The sequence below is a fragment of the Uranotaenia lowii genome, chromosome 3 (assembly GCF_029784155.1).
Source record: "Uranotaenia lowii strain MFRU-FL chromosome 3, ASM2978415v1, whole genome shotgun sequence".
Lineage (NCBI taxonomy): Eukaryota > Metazoa > Arthropoda > Insecta > Diptera > Culicidae > Uranotaenia > Uranotaenia lowii.
Window position 1 is genome coordinate 183,088,979 of NC_073693.1, and position 16,332 is coordinate 183,105,310.

A 16,332-nucleotide genomic window follows, 5' to 3' on the forward strand; every position below is an offset into this window, starting at 1 on the left:
CGAATCACAGGGAAATTGCACAGAGGTCGCGAAATTCGAAAGGAACTTCATCCGAATTACGTGACACTTCGTTTTCCCTGAAATCCAGGATGGGATTAAAACGAGTGCACAGGTACTCGAACCCTCGGCCTTAATTCAGGACAGCAATCTCCTGAATCACGTGAGATTCATCTAGAATCGCGCGTTTTTTGTTGGTGTGTGAGTGAGCAACCGTTGTGTATCCTTTTCTACCGCGTGTGTGTAATGTAGCGATAATTTTTTGTCAGTTTGGTTTCGGTCAGACAGTTATAAGCTCCTAAGCTATCAAGACAAAGCTCATCGAAAAAGTTTGTCTTCTGGTAAGTTGAGATTGCTAATTTGGTAGTTCCTAATAAAAATTCTCGAAATGGTTTCCCCCTCCCAGATATCTTCGTTGGCAAACGCGACAGATCCTCCGGTTTTCTCACCACCCGCCCTAGTGGTTCAGAAGAATGCCCAGTCAGCACCGATTTTGACGACAGTTCAGCGCTTTGAACAACAGAATCTTCTTTTCGGGAATCACCAAACAACCAACGGCACTTCTTCCCAACCCGAGCCAATAACCATTTTGTAAAATGGCCCAGCAAAACTTAGGAAAACCAATCATCCAGCCGAGTGAAGTGAATTAGTGAGTATAATTGTATTGTGTTTAAAAAAAAGGTAAACAAATTTGTGTTAATAAATTGATTTATTTGTGCATTAAATAGGTGTTTTTATTTAAAAACAATGAATTTTACACGATTGAGATTGATTAGAAAAAAGGAACCAGGGGAAACAAAACTTAGAATTCTCCTGAAAACCTCGAAAGGAAACCTTCTCGAATTCACAGGGAAACCCCGTTTCGACACTACAGGTGAATTTGACAGTTGTTTTCCTGAGCTGTTTTTCTGTCCCGAGATCGTCCTGTAATTTCAGCTGTTGAAAATACAGGACGAAACCGACCCGACCACAGGAGAAAAGATTAAGTGTGTACGTCTGTTCTCTGTGCCAATGATGCTATGTAATTGATTACACGCCATTGGCACAGAGGCTGAATTTTGGGTGCTAACATATCAAATTTAGTTCCATTGGATGATCAGTTTTTAAGCTTTACAACAAAATTTATATGGAACCCCATCCTTTCCTTTTCTCGCCACATTGTAAGGCGTAAGGTTCTACAACAATCAACAAGTGGATAGGCTGGCGCGAGTCTGGTTTTTGGTATACCAGGCGTACTGGGTTCGATTCTTGTTATCGGTAAGAAAACTTTTAAGTTCGAATCCCATAAGTGGCCGACAGGTAAGTTGTGTTTCCTCATATAACCAGGCTACACAATACATATATGTATATATATAAGAGGTCTGTTGAGCACACATTAGAAATTTTTCTCACAATTTCGTTCAACTGAAATATTGTTTTTTTTTTTCTAAAATCTATGTGAGAAGTGTCTAAGAAACAGTTAGTGAGTGTATTTCTTATCATTTTCTTTCAAATAGAACTATTATGTTGATTTTTCATAGGTCATCAGTGAGGAACCGAGCAGAACAAAGTTTAAAAAAAAAATGTTCCCTTAGGGCACTTGAAATGAACCCTGTAGATACTTTGTAGGCGGATTCTGAACCACCTGTAACCAGTTTTCTCACTCGGAGGATGAAGTTAAGTGCCAATGTTGCGAAATTTGCCTAATTTCCAAATATTTGTTATGTTTCCATTGATAAGAGTCGTATTTATATCAAAATCTTCATTTTTACAGGATAGCTAACTTGAAAGCTGGACGGCTCTCTAACACACATGCACTAAGCAAAAGCCCTATTAACTTGTTCTTCCCAAAGTATACCTACACTCAGAAAAATACTATTATACATGCCATAAGATTCTCCTATGAAGTGGCGCCATAAGAAAAATTAATGAAATTCATAAGATTATCTTATGACGCGAATGAACTATGCAGATGAACACCTGCTTCAATGAGAGGTTGTGGCTTTTCATAAGAGGGTCTTATAAAAACAGGAAATGTCACGTTCCATGAGAATTATTCAAAATAATTAATGTTAAAAATTTATTTTATAGTTCGGCTAATTTGTTTGGAATTACATTCATTATGGTCACCATCAGCAGCACATCAATACCCGGTTCCAAAGAATGTGTTCGGTCGCATACGGTATTTTGACCATCGATTTTTTTCCCGGTCAACGTGCTGAAAAGTAAACAAAAAATATAGAGTTTACCTTTACAAATATGTTTAACGATTACAAAAATAAACCTCAATTCAAACTTACCATTCAAAAGAATAAAACTAATTATTCCACTACTTCATTTGACGACTGAAAAATAACTGATGGAATGAATGTGTTCATAATTTTTCCACAATTCCGTTTCTTCTATTTTTCATAAAAACTTCGTATGAAAATTGAAAGAATTTCATAAGACTCTTATGAAAACTTAGTTTGGACGCAAAAAAGGGGTTCATAAGACGTATCTTATAAAAATTATAATAAGATTTTGCCTGAGTGTACATCAACGCAATACATTCCTCCATAACAGTTCATACCAGTGATTGAATTTTGCTGAGCATGAATTGATCAACCATCTCTCGCTCAACGCTTTACTCGGAAGCAAAGGTTGCTTTGAGGCAGCGAAAACGACAAAACCGATGATGTATACGCTCTAAACATGGCCCGCCTTCATGAAGCAATATACATTCGAGGCAGCGAATCCAAAAAACCAAACGAATGGCTCTCACTCATTTCCTGTTACGAGCTTGATGGGACCGAATTCAAAAGGCAGAGCAAACCCGAGTCCCCTCGTTTGTGCCTGGATCGAATGCGTGAGGTTTTTTTGTTATTGCTATTATTGCACAGCAACCGCACGCAGGCAGCTCGTTCTTTCGTTTCTTTTTCCTCCCCCCTCTTTGCACTATACGTTGCGGGCCATGCAACGCCAATAAGTTCGGTTGTTTTTGTTGTTGCCTCAACCTTTGCGGCGAGGTTGAAGATGTTCTCCTCAACGACAGCTATCAGCTGAAGTGGAGTTTATCAAATTCAACAACGTAACAGAGTATGTGTGCCTCGTCTTCTTCATGCATCATGTAGCAACCGAACGTTGAGAGAGTTCGTTCGGAGCAGCAAACGAATAGTATCTCTCAGAGCAAATCCTCCTCATGGGGGGAGGTTTGAATGAATGTATATGTATCGTCTCCTGTATAGCTATGCGAAGCCTCAGAGCGTGTATTTTGAATGCCTCTGATGAGAAAATTGGTGTGGATTTCAATCACTGGTTCATACGAAGTCATGGAGTCCGGGTATGGTGTACGCGTTGCATTGGAGATTTATCGAACTTAATAATTTAAGAATGCATTTGAGCACTAATGGGAGATAAGGGCATAATGGCTACCTTAAGGAAAACGCTTATTTAACCATAGAAAACAGCTATAATACGTGAATTACATCATTGTTTCGTGTTCGAACACTTAAATAGTCTATTTCCTAGTTATCTGGAACTTGAAAAACTAGATAAAAATGTTTAAAAATTAATTTTATTATTTTTTGCCAAAATCTGAAAACCATTCACTGTAGGGGCATAATGAAAACCCCCCTGGGCCAGTATAAGCACAATAAATCAGGGCACGATGAGCGTTTCTGCCGGGCAATCTAGCAACGAATTCAACTTGATGAAATCAGATGAGTCGTTGATTCATCAAACAAAGCAATAACAAAATAATCTAGGTCTGTTTATAAAATACAAAAAAATACCCCTTTTTTGCGTCCAAACTAAGTTTTCATAAGAGTCTTATGAAATTCTTCCAATTTTCATACGAAGTTCTTATGAAAAATAGAAGGAACGGCATTCTGGAAAAATTATGAACACATTCATTCCATCAGTCATTTTTCAGTCGTCATACGAAGTTGTGGAATAATTAGTTTTATTCTTTTAAATGGTAAGTTTGAATTGAAGTTTATTTTTGTAATCGTTAAACATATTTGTAAAGGTAAACTCTAATTTGCTTTTTGTTTACTTTTCAGCACGTTGACCACGAAAAAATCCAAGGTCAAAATACCGTATGCGGCCGAACAAATTCTTTGGAACCGGGTATTGATGTGCTGCTGATGGTGACCAATAATGTATGTAATTCCAAACAAATTAGCCGAACAATAAATGAAATTTTTAACATGAATTGTTTTGAATTGAGGCGCTTAGGATCAGAGGGGTGCAAGTGCCGAAATGATGATTTCGAGAAACCGGGCCTCAAAGTTTTTTTTCTAAATCAAAATTATCGAATCAATTTTTCTACTAAATTTTCGATGGAGTGTGTCTCATGAGGTCTAAAATGAACGATTCTGAAAGAAAAACCAAAGTTTTTGCGATATTTATGTTAAAACGGCGAACTACTTTTATTGATATTTTTCACTTGCACCCTTCTGACCCCAAGAATGACACTTGCACCCCTCTGACTCCAAACAATATGATAGCATCCTTTTGGAACCTGTATGTAACGAGTATTTTCAGTATGATACTAGATGTTTTGTTTTTGTTCACACATTTAATTTTCTACGTTTTCGGGCTTCAAATTTCTATGCAACTCATAATGAACGAGGTTTGCAAGTTCCACTATGCTAATTCCCAGAATTTGTTGAAAACTTTCAATCTCTCTTTTTCCTTAATGGTGGATACACAAGAATACCTGCATATGTGTTCATTCATTGGAATTAACTGTTTAGCTGGTCGCTTTTCCGGTAGAACCAACGTGCTTCCCCTTGGTTTCGTAGCTTTTTATCGCAAGATGAGTTTCCAGACTGCCTGATTTCGTTGGCGTCTTTGGGGTCTTGATGAATGGCCAGTTGACTCTCCAGGAATGGACTCATTCTCGCTAGCAACTGCAGCAGCAGCACCTTCTGATTATCCAGACGAACCGTGGATGTTTAATTTTTCTTTTTTGGTCTAATTATACCAGGCCTCTTTCCTAAACAGTTATTTAAATCCTCTGAGCTTTCATCCGAAAGATTTTTCTTAGATATATTTGCCAAAAAAATATTGTTAAGTGCGTTTTGTGTTTGCCTTTTATCCCTATTAGCATTGGCTAAATTTGCCATAAAAAAATATTTTAGAATTTTTTGTATACATAACTATGAATGAACTTGCACCCTTCTGACACCAAACGAAACAGGATTTTCATTGACACGTTTTTTTATAAATAGCTTAAAAATATCGAAATAATTTTTCTTTTGACCTGTGTCTTCTACAGAATGTTAATCTATACTTTAACTATCCAAAAAACAGTTTATCTCAGTTTTGATAAAAAATCACTTGCACCCCTCTGATCCTAAGTGCCTCAATTAGTCTCTTCGAACGTGACATTTCCTGTTTTTATAAGACCCTCTTATGAAAAGCCACAACCTCTCATTTAAGCAGGTGTTCATCTACAGAGTTCATTCGCGTCATAAGATAATCTTATGAATTTCATTGATTTTTCTTATGGCGCCACTTCATAAGAGAATCTTATGGCATGTATAATAGTATTTTTCTAAATTCGAACTTGCATGGTGTGTGAAAACCACACTCGAGTTTGACAGCTCCATATATTTGCTGATAATGTGTGAAACAATTTTGCAAAATGTGTGAAATGAATTATGAAGAGCTCATTTCGTGGTGCTCAAAAATTATAATATTTTCGTCACTTGAGAACCTAGCTGGTTGTTTTTAAATATCCCTATAAAAATGATAAGGAGATTCCTTTTTTTTGTGAAAAATTAATAATGTAGGAACTACAAAACGAATCCTCGTCAAAATTTATTCAAGAAAATTCGTACTTTTGTAGAAAAAAGGAATGCTTAATATGCCCCGGTTGCTCGTTATACCCTTATCACCCCTGCTTAGGCACAAACTGCCTTCAACTTATCATAGAAACATTTCTCGTATTCACATGCCAAATTTGGTTCCATTTACTCGATCAGCTCTCCAGCTGTGCTGACTACACTTTGTCTGAAAAGTGAGTTCGATGTGACCAGGGGTGGAATTATGAATCCTTTTCGATTCGAGTTACCCGTTTCGAGTTGAACTCGAATCGAATTAGAATCAGTATTACGAATCTCGTTCGAGTTCTAAATTTTAAAGTACTAGATTTCGAGTAAATCGCGTAGAAGATCGTCGCGAAACGTTCCATTCGAATCGAGATCGGTAATGCCAAAGTTGGTCGAATCGAACGAAACTCGATTGTTTCGAGTTCCATAATCCCGCCCCAGATGAAAAAATGAAATTATGCCAAATGCCTTTTATGTCAAATGACAGTTATGCAAAATGCCATACTCCCGGTTTAAAGTATTTTGAATATATATTGCAAACAAATAACAAATACCTACTGTATGATTGAAGTTTATATTTTCCTCTTCATACCTGTTCCATGTATCGTTTGATTCTCGCGTTTGTTTCATCATCGTTATCTGGACGGAGAACATCAGAAACTTCAGATTGATTAACGTTATTATAATAAGTTTCTCCACGATTCTTTAGTATATCTTTAATCTTTTTGTCTGCTTCACTGGACGACGACGAGCGGCAATGATGGTACGTCAAGGAATTCTCTTCCGGTGAAGGTGCATTTGAATTTTCCTCTAAAAAGAAACAAAATATGAAATCAGCATTTTTTAGCTTACCAACAGTGTTCGGCTGCTATCCTAGGACCTAGACTATCTTGATGCGCAAGGGAGAACTGTTTAATTTATCTTGGAAGCCCTCTAGCGCACTGATCGTCGAAATTAGAACATGCGTCGTGAAAACCCCACGCAGAAATAGCAAAATCGTTGAATGTGGCGAAATCAACCGTCACCAAAGTAATAAAAGTGTTCGGGGAATGTATTTCGACAACTAGGAAGCCGGGATCTGGGGAAAATCGAAATCCGGGAACCACAGTGGCTAGCACTTTCAAGCGAAACTCCAATCATTCCGTTCGAGATGTGCCAATAAGTTGGGAATATCCTCTACAACCGTGCATGAAGCTTAAAAACGATCCGGACTATCGACTTATAAGAAGTCTCGCCAATTTGGATAAGGTCAAAAGGAATCTTAACTTAACCGTCTTTAACCTTCCTAGGCCGTTCGGGTCAATATGACCCGAAGCGAACTTTAAAATCGTCATAACTCTTTAGAAAAAAATCGGAAAAATATGAAATTTGGAACATATTTCTAAAACCACGAGATACATAACCTGTAGAAAAAGCAACTTCCGGTGACCACCGGAAATGCCACAACTGGCAAGCCGAAAAAAAAGTTACACATAAGCCGTTCGGGTCAATATGACCCGAGAGTTCGCGCGCGTTCCCCTGATTATATATGTTAACCGATTTTCATGATTTTACATTCATTAGTTAGGAAATTTATTCTAGTTTCTGAATCTATAAAATTTCAGTTGATGTAACTTATCCGAACGTTTGGATTCTGTTTCGAATGGAAAAAAACCCCCGAAAATAATGTCTTCTAAGAATTCCCATATCTTCTAATTGCTTTGATGTATTGAAGTTATTTTATAAGTTTTGAAATTGTGAAAAATAAATCTTTTCAAACATATAGAAAAATTGAAGGTCATATGGAATAATTGGTCGCTAACGTGGAATTTCTGAAAAAAAGCTTCTTTTTTTGAACTTTTGCTTTGCAGTGTTGTATCTCATTCCTAATTGAACCGATTTCGAAAATTCAAATTTTAGTTTTATTTTGATAACATGATCATCATTTTCACTGAATACACATAGTATCTCAAATATTACTGTTATTCGTAATACGAGAATGAAAACAAGGAAAAAATCGTAGTTTTCGTACCCGGCTGTTACGATGCGCGCGTTTCTCATTTTGTTATCGCGATTCCTTAAAACTTTTCATGAATCCTGCCCACTTTTTATATACCCAATGATAGATTTTAATCTCTACAATCGATTGATATGCTTTTTATGTGGTTTTTCAAAAATTTGTAGCAACGTTTTCAGAATTTACTAAAAGATATCGGAATTCGACCAGATTTTCAAACGCCTTGTAGCAAGCAAGCACAACTCCCCGGGAGAGCATAAATCGAACAAAGTCCATGGCTCTCCCGGTCATGCTCTCGAAATCTGCCTTCCTATAGCAGACTGAAGGAATCGCCCGAATGGCTACGTAGGGTGGTTTGTGCTGATAGGTATGAATATTTTTACGTAATTCATAGCTAAGTCATTGACTTCATCATTTTGATTGTTTTCAGCTTTTCAAAGGTACAGAGACCTACCTAGTTCATAAATGATTTAAGATATTTTTAAGAATCCTCATTTTGCGAAATAATTTCGGTGGCATCTTCTTTGATTTTTATTATAACATAAAATTTACATACATACATACTACTTTTACACAATTGTGAATGTTTTCGATGTTAATTTTTTAAATATTTCAAAACCATACGTATTAAATAAGATTTGCTGTATATATTTCAGATTACTAATCTGAACTTCATATCCGAATGATGAATAAAATTTTAGAATAAATAATTCAATATTCACGATTCATATTTCTTTGTTCACAATTATTTTTTTCTGAATTCAAAACTCTTAAATCGAAATTGTCCAGTCCAGTAATAACAAGGTCACGATCGACGGCGACGAGCTGGAGATAGTCGAAGACTTTGTCTATCTCGGCTCACTGGTGACCGCAGACAATGACACCAGCCGTGAGATCCGGAGGCGAATTGTCAGCGGAAGTCGTGCCTACTATGGACTCCACAAGCAACTGCGGTCAAGAAGATTTAGCCCTCGCACGAAGTGTAAGCGGTATATGACGCTCATTAGACCGGTTGTTCTCTACGGGCACGAGACATGGATATTGCTCGAGGAGGACCTGCGTACACTCGGAGTATTCGAGCGACGAGTGTTAAGAACCATCTTTGGCGGCGTATAGGAGAACGGAGTGTGGAGGCGAAGGATGAATCACGAGCTCGCGCGACTCTACGGCGAACCCACTATCCAGAAGGTGGTGAAGGCTGGCCGGATACGCTGGGCGGGACATGTTACGAGAATGCCGGACGACTGTCCTGCAAAACAGGTGTTCGCTACGAATCCGGTATGAACAAGACGAGCGGGGGCGCAACGAGCGAGGTGGTTAGACCAAGTGGAGCGTGATCTGGCGAACGTGGGGTGCCCGAAAAATTGGAGAACGGTTAGTATGAACCGAGTGAATTTTAGGAATTATGTTCGTCAAGTTATGTCGTGAGACGGAATACTATTCTTAGTTAAATCGAAATTATGAGCTTCTAATTCACTTTCAAAAATTCATTGTTCACAATACTAAGCTTCCAATGGTGAATTTTGAATTAAAAATCCACAATTTTCCATTCTTTTTTAAACCCTGATTCAAAAAAGAATAAATTCACGATTGAAAAATCGTACTAAAAATAGTTAGTTTCATATTTCTGATACTAAATTCGAAAATATTAAATTTGAATTCGCATTCTGATTTTTGTTGAGTTATGAATTTAGAATTAAGAATAAGCAATTCTTTTGTCTTAGTTTTCAATTATGAATTTATTCATTATAAATTCCGATTCTGAACTCTTAGAAAAATGTTAATTTGAATTGCAAAATTTATACTTGGAAAGTCAAAAATTTAAATAATAAAACACGAAAAACTAGTTTATATCTCACAATTCGAAGCACAGTATTATGAATCCATAAAATTATTTGTGAAGTTTGAATCATAAGTTATTTATAATTTATTTAAAGTTTTTTTTTTCAAATTTTTGTTCTGAATCCTGATGTTAAGTTAAAATTATGAATCTTTTTGAAGAAAATATGAGTAAAATAATAAAAATCACACTCATGTAAATTAAGAATGTCTATTTCAAATAATATCTCTGAAACAAAAGATGTCGTTCAAAATATTATGCAATATGACAATTTTCTGGAACACAATCCCCCTTATTCTGCGCCGCGCGTGAGGTGACGATAGTCGATTCGAGTCGGAGTCACGTGAGTCTTGCCACCTTATTCCCGAATCCGATGTGACAGAGCATACGATCTGTCACTCAGGGTGACTACTAGATTAGGATAAGAACTCAAAAAGTTCATTCTTAAAGACGTTTCTCACCTAAATCGACTACTGGAATCAGGTGACTCGACTATCGTCACCTCACGCGCGGCGCAGAATAAGGGGGAATGTCTTAACTTTTTAAAACACGACTTTTTTTTAAATTGATATGTCAGTTACTAATTCATTAGAAGCATCTTTTAATTCTCATAACACCACGAAGAGTTCCAATTATGATTTAAGGGGGGGGTAGGGTCTAACGGGTATAAAAAAAACACCATTTTCACGATTTTTTTTCTAGAGCTATCGTTCAAACAAATGTATTCAAATTTTTTGCATTATACAAAGCATTGTTAAAAGAACATTTAGTAATTTTTTCGTAGAAAAATATTGAAAAATGAGCCGGTGACGGAGCATTTTCGAGGATGCTTTTTAGAAAACAGGATTTGCGGTGGACACTGTATCTCAGCACAGAATCATCTGAAGTCAAAAAATCAGAGCAAAATATTTTTAATAGATGTTTTTCTGGACCCCAACGTTTTTATTTAACTTAAAAATATTTTTATGAAATTTTTGTGGCTGTTTGAAGTAAAAACTACGATTTTTCACTTAAAAAACCGCCATTTTTCACCTCTAAAATCTCCCCAAAGTAAAAAAATCAAAAAAGAAAAACGTTGGGGTCTGGTATTTTATATGTAGAAAATATGTTCCAAATTTGAGAAGAATCGGATAAGTAGTTTTCAAATGACGATGTCCACGGACTTTAAAAATGTGCTTTCGAGAAAAACGCGTTTGAAGTATTTGCTCTTGCTTTCTTGCAGTATTAGATAGGAGGAGATTAAGGCTTATAACTTCTACAGTTTTGCTTCAATTGACTTGAAAATTTGACACAACATTCTTGAAATGTTTAACAATAAGAAAATAAAAAAATAAAAAAATCGATTTTTTGAAAGTGTTAGACCCTACCCCCCCCTTAAACTACTTTAATGCATATTTTGTCTAATATTTCACATGTAAATTTAAACTCGATATTTATAGTATTATAAACTTAAAGATTAAATCTTTGTAATATTAGTTGTGATTGTTTTGAATACAACAATATCCATGCGCTTCCGAAATAATTTAAACTAAGTGTCGTTTTGAAACCACACTATGCAATAAAGATAAAATAAATTCTGAACTAGGTCTCTGTAACTTTGAAAAGCTGAAAACAATCAAAACGATGAAGACAATGACTTAGCTATGAATTACGTAAAAAATTTCATAAGAATCAGCACAAACCACCCTACGTAACCATGCGGGCGATTCCTTCAGTCTGCTATAGGAAGGCAGATTTTGAGAGCACGACCGGGAGAGCAATCTATTTTGTTCGATCTAAGTTCTCCCGGGGGGTTGTGCTAGCTTGCTGCAAACGTTTGAAAATCTGGTAGAATTAAGATATCTTTTAGTAATTTCGGAAAACGTTGCTACAAATTTTTGAAAAACCACATAAAAAGCATATCAATTGATTGTAGAGTTTAAAATCTATCATTGGGTATATAAAAAGTGGGCAGGTTTTATGAAAAGTTTTAAGAAATCACGATAACAAAATGAGAAATGTGCGCATCATAACAGACGGGTCCAAAAATCATGATTTTTTTCTTGTTTTCATTCTCGTATTACGAATAACAGTAATATTTGAGATACTATGTGTATTCAGTGAAAATGATAATCATGTTATCGAAATAAAACTAAAATTTTCATTTTGGAAATCGGTTCAATTAGGAATGAGATACACTGCCGTTGGAAGCATAAATGTCACATGTTACAAAAAGGCAAAGCGAGAAAAACGCAATTAAAGTTTCACCAAAACATTTTGCTGTTATCGCACAGTTTCGCAACTTTTGTTGACTTCAATGCCGTAGATCTCTAAAGTATACTCCTATCATACGAGCCTCGGTCTAATTTTTCAAAAATGAACTATTTTTTCAATGAAAATCCTTGTGTGACATTTATGAAGCGAAATTCTATGAATAGTCGAAAAATGGACGCATATTTGTCACACCACGAACATTTTCTCAGTAATTGTTTAGTTTGGAATTTCGTGTGTGGCTCTCGTGTTTTATTCGTAAATGGAAGCTTACATTGAAAAAACCAGGTCTGAATCGGATTATTCGAAAGCGTACATTATTTGGTGACAAACATGAAGTGTTTAACGGGTTCGATCACTAAAACGGCACGGTGAGCCATTTGCGGCAGCTCACTCACTGTACAGGAAGCAATATTTCTTCAACAAACTGTCAGTTGCCGCGCTGAAAATGTCGCAACCGCGAGAGAAGCGATGCCAGAAGAGGACAATCAATCCGTTTGAAGTGAATACGGTCCTGGAACAAGTTCCGGATGTAGTAACTCTGGCGGAATAGTTTGTAAACATTAAAAAACAGACATCTCCAGTATTTTGCAACGTGCGTCAAAATAGAAACTCAAAGCAAAACCAAAGAAGAAATGGTCTACTAAAACCACCGACAATCACTTATGGCCATCCTGGACAATTTTGGATTACAGTTCCACGGCGCCGGAAGAGTATTATTTGACTAATGTTGTGAAGTGGGTTTCGTTTGCATGCACTCTTCCAAGCGCCAGCAACGAACCCGAAGCAGTTTGCAGAGTTTTTCTTGCACATACTGGGATGCCGCGAAAACAGTGACCCCTCCCCCTCTTTATATTTCCATGATCCCCTCCCGACTATCGAGGACACGTATGCCAAGTTTGGTGAAAATCTATTTAGACGTTCCGAAGTTATAATACATTCATTTATTGAGTGTGACAAATATGCGTCCAATCGTCTCAGTGTGACAGTTATGCGTCCATTTGTCCCAGTGTGACAAATTGACTTGGAATTTTTCTCGAAATTTCTAGAATAAACTTTACGTTTCGACAAAGAATTTCAATAATACGTATCAAATTATCACGATTGGCATCAAAAAGTCAAAAACGTCGAAATGTCACATGTGACAATTATGCGTCCAACGGCAGTACAGCGCTGCTAAGAAAAAAAGGATACCTCTTTTGAAAAGTGAGAATTATTTTTCCGGTAATTCCAAGATTACGGCCAAAACTCTCATGGGACCCTAAAATTTTTATATATTTTTGGAAAGATTAATTTTTCACAATTTCAAAACCTATAAAAAAAATTGATACACCAACATATACTGCAGATATAAGAATTTTAAAATGATGTCTTTTTTCGGAGGTTTTCCGTTCAAAGCATTCTATAGGTCATCTGCTAAGTTAAATCGATTTAAATTTTATATATTTAAAATCTTGAATAAATTACCTAAACAATGAATCTAAAGTCATAAATATCGGTAAAGATATGTGACCAGTGGAACGAAATCAATTTACTAGTCAAAACAAGCGAAAAATAATTTGTTCAAAATTTTGCGAACGGCCTAGGAAGGTTAATACAGATTAAACTTCAAAAAGCAAGATACTTTAATTTTTTAATTAATAAATAATCAGTTTACACGCAATTTAGTTTGACCACTTTTTGACAGTCTTCGTTGAGCTTTCGACGTGAACGGTTCGGTTTGATTTTGCTCCGACTCGATGGCCACTAGTACCGATAGATTTTTCAGTGATTCTAAGTGATGAAACCGAAAAAGAAATGTACCTATTTTAATTATGAATGGATTTCTCTGTGTCGATTGTGATTGTTCCAAAGTGCGAGATTTGTTATCGGGATGATGATGAACAAGATTTTGCTGAAAGTTTTGTTTAGTGTTGTGGTTTGGCAGACGCCGAAACATGTTGGTACATGTTCGTCGGAGACGCACCGGGCGAGCAGCGATATTAATCCCGGTGAGAAGTTTCCATTATAGCTAAGCTATTCTATTTATTTCTCTTATTTTAACACTTTTTTCATGCTCTGTTCCGAATCATGGAACAGATGATTGTAGGAGAATAGAATTTTTCTTTTTTTTATCTCTTCTTTGCACAAGCCGTAGTCGGTAGTATGCTTTTTATTATTTCAATCGCAGTAACCTTTGACTTGTGAAAGTTTCTGATCAGCGCCGTTCATGTGCTTGCGTTCGTGCAGGTTTGTGTCATCGCTACTAGTTCTAAAGATTTTCAGTTCTTGCGCTGGTTTATGTTTTCGTGCTTTTGGCTAGATTGGTTCACTTTTGAAGTTTTTAAACTTATAAATATTATTTCATTACTGTTTGCTTTTCCAGTTCAAGCGTGTCATAAAGTGGATTTTACTACTAAATGTCAGTTTCTACTTTAAATCGTTTAAGTTTAGCTCTAAATTTGTATTTTTTATTTTGGTTTTGATGTAATATACAATCTTATTTTGTCGTTTGAAATTTTTATCTGATCTAGGACCTATTTTCATCCAGAAGCCGTTTCAAATAAACAAATGATATATAAAAAAGTTTTATTTCATTTGGAATTTCTTTAAATATTACAAAAAATCGTTTTCAAATAAATCATTTAGTCATACGTATGTTTGTCAGTATCACTTTTCAAGTTGTTCTATCATTAAAATACATTTTCTTTTTAATAGATGAATAACTATTAATTGTTTCAATCTTTAATTTGAAATGTAAAATTCATTTACCTCATTTTTTTTTCGACAAGTAAAATAAAATATTGAAAAATGGTAATGACTCCTACATAGTAAGAATTAGTAAAAGAAGTAAAACAACGGTAGTTTATGCTTTTGGTTAGTTTGTGCTATTGTAGTTCATGCTTCAATTGTTTGTGCATTGCATCGTATTGTGCAGTTTATAAAGATTTTAGTTTTTTATATTTTATTTTATCAATCACCGTATTGTTACTTTTTTAAGTATCGTGTTATTGTAAGTGTTTTTCAAATGTTTATTTATCTTTATTATTATACCTATATTTCTTTTAACTTCCACATTTCATTTTCATTGTATTTTATATTCATTGTTTTCATATATATTATCTTATTATATATCATTGTAAATATATATTAATCAGAGGGAATGCATCTGGGGATAACCCAAAGAGATTTTTACAAGCGGCACGGGTAGCCGGCCATTGTAGGTTTCTAAGGGATGTCTTCCTTCGACGAACCATCGGACCGTGGAAGCCCTAGAAGCAATTCGAAGGCCAAGCCACACAGCCATAGGCAGGACCTTGCTACCGATGGGGGACCCATACATACATACATAATTTAGTTTGACCACTTTTTGAACCGAACACCCTTTAAGCGGGCCATAGACTACACAAATGGCCTGTACAAATTCGATGATTCCACGACGATTGTTTGATCTATGCTCGCGCACACACTATACAAACATTTTTCACGCGAACACAAATGATTGCTGGCGAAAACAGCAACAGCAACAAAAAACCATCTCCACCCCGTCTGGGAGGATCGTTTGTACAAAAAATTTCGATCCCGACTGATTTTACTCCAACCGTTTGGGCGCTCATTCAAGCAGTGCCATACACTATGCAAATCGTGTTTACAGCGACAAAATTTCATCGAATTTCATCGCATTTGTACAAATGTTGTGTAGTCTGTGGCCCGCTTTACATAGTTTTCTGTTTCACTATGTAACTTGATGAATATAATTCCTAGAATTCACTCGGTCCATGGCAACCATTCTCCAATTTCTCGGGTATCTCACATTCCGGAACCTATACCCATCTAATCATGGAAGTCTCATTTACGTTTTGTCTTTTTATTTGAGGTGAAACATTTCCAAAGGTAGATGTTGCTGATAACTCACCTGTTAAAAATGTATTGAAAGATCCTAAACATTCGATGAATTTTGATTGCGCGATGTAATCAGCGTTGGACAAGCTTCCAATTTCATTTTTCAATGTTGTGGCTATTTCGATACTTCCAGAATTGCTAAAAGCTTCTTCATTGCAGCTTTTGGTATAAAAGGAGTCATCAAATGGTAGTGGTGGCGGTTTTTCTTTAGGCGGAGACAGCTTTTGTTTATATACTAAATTTCTTTCATTTTCCGAGAACATCAAGTCTACATTTTCGTAGAAAGGCATTCTATTGATCTTTGGTACTTCGTAGTGAGGCTCTCGATTTTTTGGCACTTGATAATGAGATTCGTCCTTCATAATGTTCGGTGATAATTTGATTTGAGCGTTATCACGTGGATTTTCAATGTTTTGATAGATGTGCTTTTCTGTCGAAACATTCCCATTTTGTGGGTATTCGTTTTCCATACAGTCCATTTCAAGTAGCGCTAGTTCCAGTGCTTCGTCCAGTATCTCGCATAAAAAAAGAAACATTTTTTACAAATTAGCTTCATTTATAGATAAGTC

The 16,332-nt window shown here is 36.0% G+C and overlaps 1 protein-coding gene across 2 annotated transcripts in view; it reads right to left on the minus strand.

Moving 5' to 3' along the window:
- Window positions 1-16,332, minus strand: part of LOC129757502 (MATH and LRR domain-containing protein PFE0570w) — an 84,076-nt gene that overhangs the window by 16,829 nt on the left and 50,915 nt on the right. For both annotated transcript variants that reach the window (XM_055754766.1, XM_055754767.1), the window contains 2 exons: window positions 15,777-16,278; window positions 6,388-6,605 (listed from right to left, as the gene is read on the minus strand). In XM_055754766.1, the coding sequence (XP_055610741.1) occupies window positions 6,388-6,605; window positions 15,777-16,278 (720 nt within the window). The remainder of the gene's footprint in view (window positions 1-6,387; window positions 6,606-15,776; window positions 16,279-16,332) is intronic.